Source organism: Monodelphis domestica, chromosome 7 (genome assembly GCF_027887165.1).
Source record: "Monodelphis domestica isolate mMonDom1 chromosome 7, mMonDom1.pri, whole genome shotgun sequence".
Taxonomy (NCBI): Eukaryota; Metazoa; Chordata; class Mammalia; order Didelphimorphia; family Didelphidae; genus Monodelphis; species Monodelphis domestica.
The window spans coordinates 82,518,465-82,522,232 of NC_077233.1; the positions used below are offsets into that span (position 1 = coordinate 82,518,465).

The 3,768-nt window shown below is 50.3% G+C and overlaps 1 protein-coding gene across 1 annotated transcript; it reads left to right on the forward strand.

Moving 5' to 3' along the window:
- The first annotated feature begins 1,058 nt into the window (after positions 1 to 1,058).
- On the forward strand, positions 1,059 to 3,263 carry LOC107651092 (endogenous retrovirus group K member 8 Gag polyprotein-like). Its single transcript, XM_056806270.1, has one exon. The coding sequence runs from the start codon at positions 1,059 to 1,061 to the stop codon at positions 3,261 to 3,263; it is 2,205 nt and encodes a 734-aa protein (XP_056662248.1).
- Positions 3,264 to 3,768: the final 505 nt, after the last annotated feature.

A 3,768-nucleotide genomic window follows, 5' to 3' on the forward strand; every position in this document is an offset into this window, starting at 1 on the left:
GGGCAGCTGGGTGGCTCAGTGGATTGAAAGTCAGGCCTGGAGACAGGAGGTCCTAGGTTCAAATCTGGCCTCAGACTCTTCCTAGCTGTTTTCCCCTGGACAAGTCACTTAACCCCCATTGCCTAGCCCTTACCACTCTTCTGCCTTGGAATCATTGACACCAAGATGGAAGGTAAGGGTTTAAAAAAAAAGAATTGAACAATTTTCTTACTCCTTTCTATCTTTTCTTCCTTGTACAGAACCTGACAACAGACAAGAAACAGTGCAAACCTAACAAGCCTCACTTCCTCCCTTATCACAAGATGTTTTCCAACAGATATAAATTAGTGCAAACCTGACATGCCCCCTCCCCACTTCCTCCCTTATCACAGGATGCCTCCCCAAACTAGCTCCAGATGTCCGTAAGGAATGCAAGACCCCTCCCCTAATATTTACTTTCTCCCCCTAGCCACAAGTATATAATAACATGCCTTTACCTCAATAAACGACTCCTCTTTGCATACCATGTGAGAGCTGTCCGTTCCTTACTTGTCTCTTCCCCTTTCCTTCTCTCTCTCCCCCTCCCCTCTCAGGGGTCGTAAGGGGCTGGTCCCCGACAGATCTGGCTCCCAACGTGGGGCCCGAGCGACCACCGGACAACTGAGGAAAAGTTCGGCGCCGAAATCGAGACTACAGTAACGGGTAGAGATCGAACAGATCTAGAACAGATCTCGAGGAATGGTAAGTTGTCCCAGTCATATCCCCCTCTCAAACCCCATTGTGTGAATGGTCGAATGTATGTGTGTTTTGATGGCAACGGAATAACAGTCCCCTTATATATACGAGTAATAGGGCGCCCCTTTGGGGAACCTGGCCGGGGCTTATACGGCACGCCTACGCTCAAATATAAGGGACCCCTCTTTGACCAAAGGGGAGAGGCCAATTCGTGGAGAGTTGATCTCGCGGTTCGACTGCCGTTGACCTGTTTCTGAGTGTGGACCTGGAATTACTGCGGTTCCGTTCTTGCGCGAGCAGGACGGCCAGGAAACCGGGGAAGCGAATCTTGTGAGTGACTGAAAATGGGGAAAACACTATCTAAGGAAGCTCTGTTTATAAAAGAATTAAAAGAAAGAATTAAAGAGCGCAATGTAGAAGTTAAGAAAAGAGATCTGTTGCGCTTCTTCTCCTTTATTGAACAACGCTGCCCGTGGCTCATTCTCCATGGCCCTGGCATTCACCCCCTAACTTGGGATAAGGTTGGCCGAGACCTTAATGATTTTGCACGCTCAGGTCAGCCCATCCCTGAGGATTTCTTTACTTTTTATGGCCTGATTCGGGACATCCTTAAAGAGGCTGATTCCAGTACACAGGTCTCCCACCTCCTCAGCCTTGCTGAGGACGCTATTGAAGAAAGTAAAAAACAGACTGAAGAAACCCCTGAATTAGGCAACATAGACAAAAATTACAAAACCCCGTCTCAAGAAACCCCTGAATTAGACAGCATGGGCAAAAATTACAAAACCCCGTCTCTTTTAGACGAACGTATTAACATCCCCTCACACTTACCAGAACCACTCCCTCCTCCCACCCCCACACTCCCCTCCGCTCTTCAGGAGAAGCAGTCCCCGCCCCTAGGAACACTCCCCTCCCGAGGCTCCGCTCTTCTCCCTCCCTCCCGCAGACCCGCTCTCTACCCTGTCCTTTACGATAGCAATACACCAGAGACCCTCAATCCAGCATACCAGACTGAACTGGATGAAGCGGCAGCCGGATACTACCCCCCAGACTTCCTTAAAAACAAGCCCCCTCCCTATAATCCGCTTTACCCTTCCCCGATTTTACCAACTCTTCCCAATACAAATGACCTAAAGATAGCCACTGCTCAATTAACTAAGCAAATCACTGATCTCAAACAATTTATAGACTTACAACATGAGATCGGCCACTTAACAAGCCAATTACATGACCTTCAGGTCGCCACCCTGAAACCAATCTCACATTCAAAAAAACCTAAAAACAACCCCTCCAAACTACAAAAGCCCCTCCTGGCCCTCCCGGTAGTTACCAGGCATAGGACTACCACCGGTACCACCCCGGAGGATGTAGACATAGAGGAGATCCCTGACGAACTGTCCCAACCCTACCAAAATTCACCCCCCGTTTCCTCTGAATCTGACAGAGAGGAGGGGGATGAAGAAGCGAATCAAGGGGTCCATACCACCGATACAATCCGGCCCCATGCCCACCCATTTAAAAGACTTAAATTCAAACAGATTAAGGACCTCCATTCAGCAGTAAAAAACTATGGCCTTAATGCTCCCTTTACCCTTTCTATCTTGGAAAGTCTCGGGGGAGATGGGCACTTACTCCCCTCAGAATGGACTAAGGTTACACAATCTGTCTTGTCTAGAGGCCAGTTTTTAACCTGGAAGGCAGAGTTTCAGGAAAGGGCAGAAAATCAAGCAAAATCAAATCTCACAAACCCCCAAACAGCCAATTGGACAGTAGACAAACTCATCGGTCGAGGTCGTTATGCCCCTGACACCGTGCAATTGAGATTGCCTCCTGGCCTCCTCATGCAAACTGCCCACGCAGCCTTAACTGCATGGCGCGCTGTCCCTGCCTCCGGGGCCATCACCGCCCCGATCTCTAAAATCCTCCAGGGACCAAACGAGCCCTATGCTCAATTTGTAGCCAGACTCTTAGAGACAACAGAAAGGGTCTTGGGACAGGACGGTACCGATAACCCAGTGGTTAGACACCTGGCCATTGAAAACGCCAACCCTGCCTGTAAGGCCGCCCTTAGAACAAAATCTAGAGAGCTTGATCTGAACGGCATGATCCGCTTATGTAATGATATTGACTCTTATGACCACAGAATTAACAAATCTATCTCCTTAGCTATTGGAGCAGTCATTCAAGCCACCCGACAGAACGCTCCCCGTAATTGCTTTAAGTGCGGCATGCCCGGACATTTTGCTCGTGAATGTCCCTCCAATCAGACTGCTCGTGAATGTCCCTCCAATCAGGCTGCCCCTAGTTTACCTTTCAGCCCCTCGGGTGTGCCTTCGAGACTGCCCCCAAGTGTCTGTCCGAAATGTAGGAAAGGGCGTCACTGGGCCAGCGACTGCCGCTCCAAAACTACCTCAAATGGACAAAATATTCCACCTGTCCAGGGAAACGGGATGCGGGGCTCCCTCGGGAGCCCCTTCCCCTCACCCTTGCTCGAGCCACAACAGGCAGCGCAGGCTTGGACCTCTGTTCCTCCTCCACCAGAATATTAACCCCTGAGGATGGCCCTGAGGTCATTTCCACCGGTGTCACTGGTCCACCACCCCCTGGTATGTTCTTCTTAATCATCGGAAGGGCACTCACTACTCTACAGGGAGTTGTGGTCCACCCCACATTAGTGGACAATGACTATACAGGAGAAATAAAGCTCATTGTTGAGTCTCCCCATGGCCCGGTTACTATCCCTGCTGGCCACCGACTAGCCCAAGCCCTCCCCCTTCCCATGGTGGGTGACTTCCCTACCATTGAACAGACAAGGGGCCCTTCGTCCCCAGGATCGTCAAACATCTATTGGGTACAACAAATCACTGAGTCCCGTCCCACCCTCCAGTTGTCACTCGACGGGAAGAAATTTATCGGGCTGCTTGACACCGGGGCCGATTCCACGGTCATTTCCCACAAACACTGGCCTTGTGCCTGGCCCCTTCAGCCCTCTACCACTCATTTGTCCGGCATAGGGCAAGTCAATCACACACTTCAGAGTTCAAAGTTCCTTAC

Excerpts from the sequence above, each read along its gene's own strand:
- LOC107651092 (XM_056806270.1), top strand. The coding sequence starts at position 1,059 with ATGGGGAAAACACTATCTAAGGAAGCTCTGTTTATAAAAGAATTAAAA.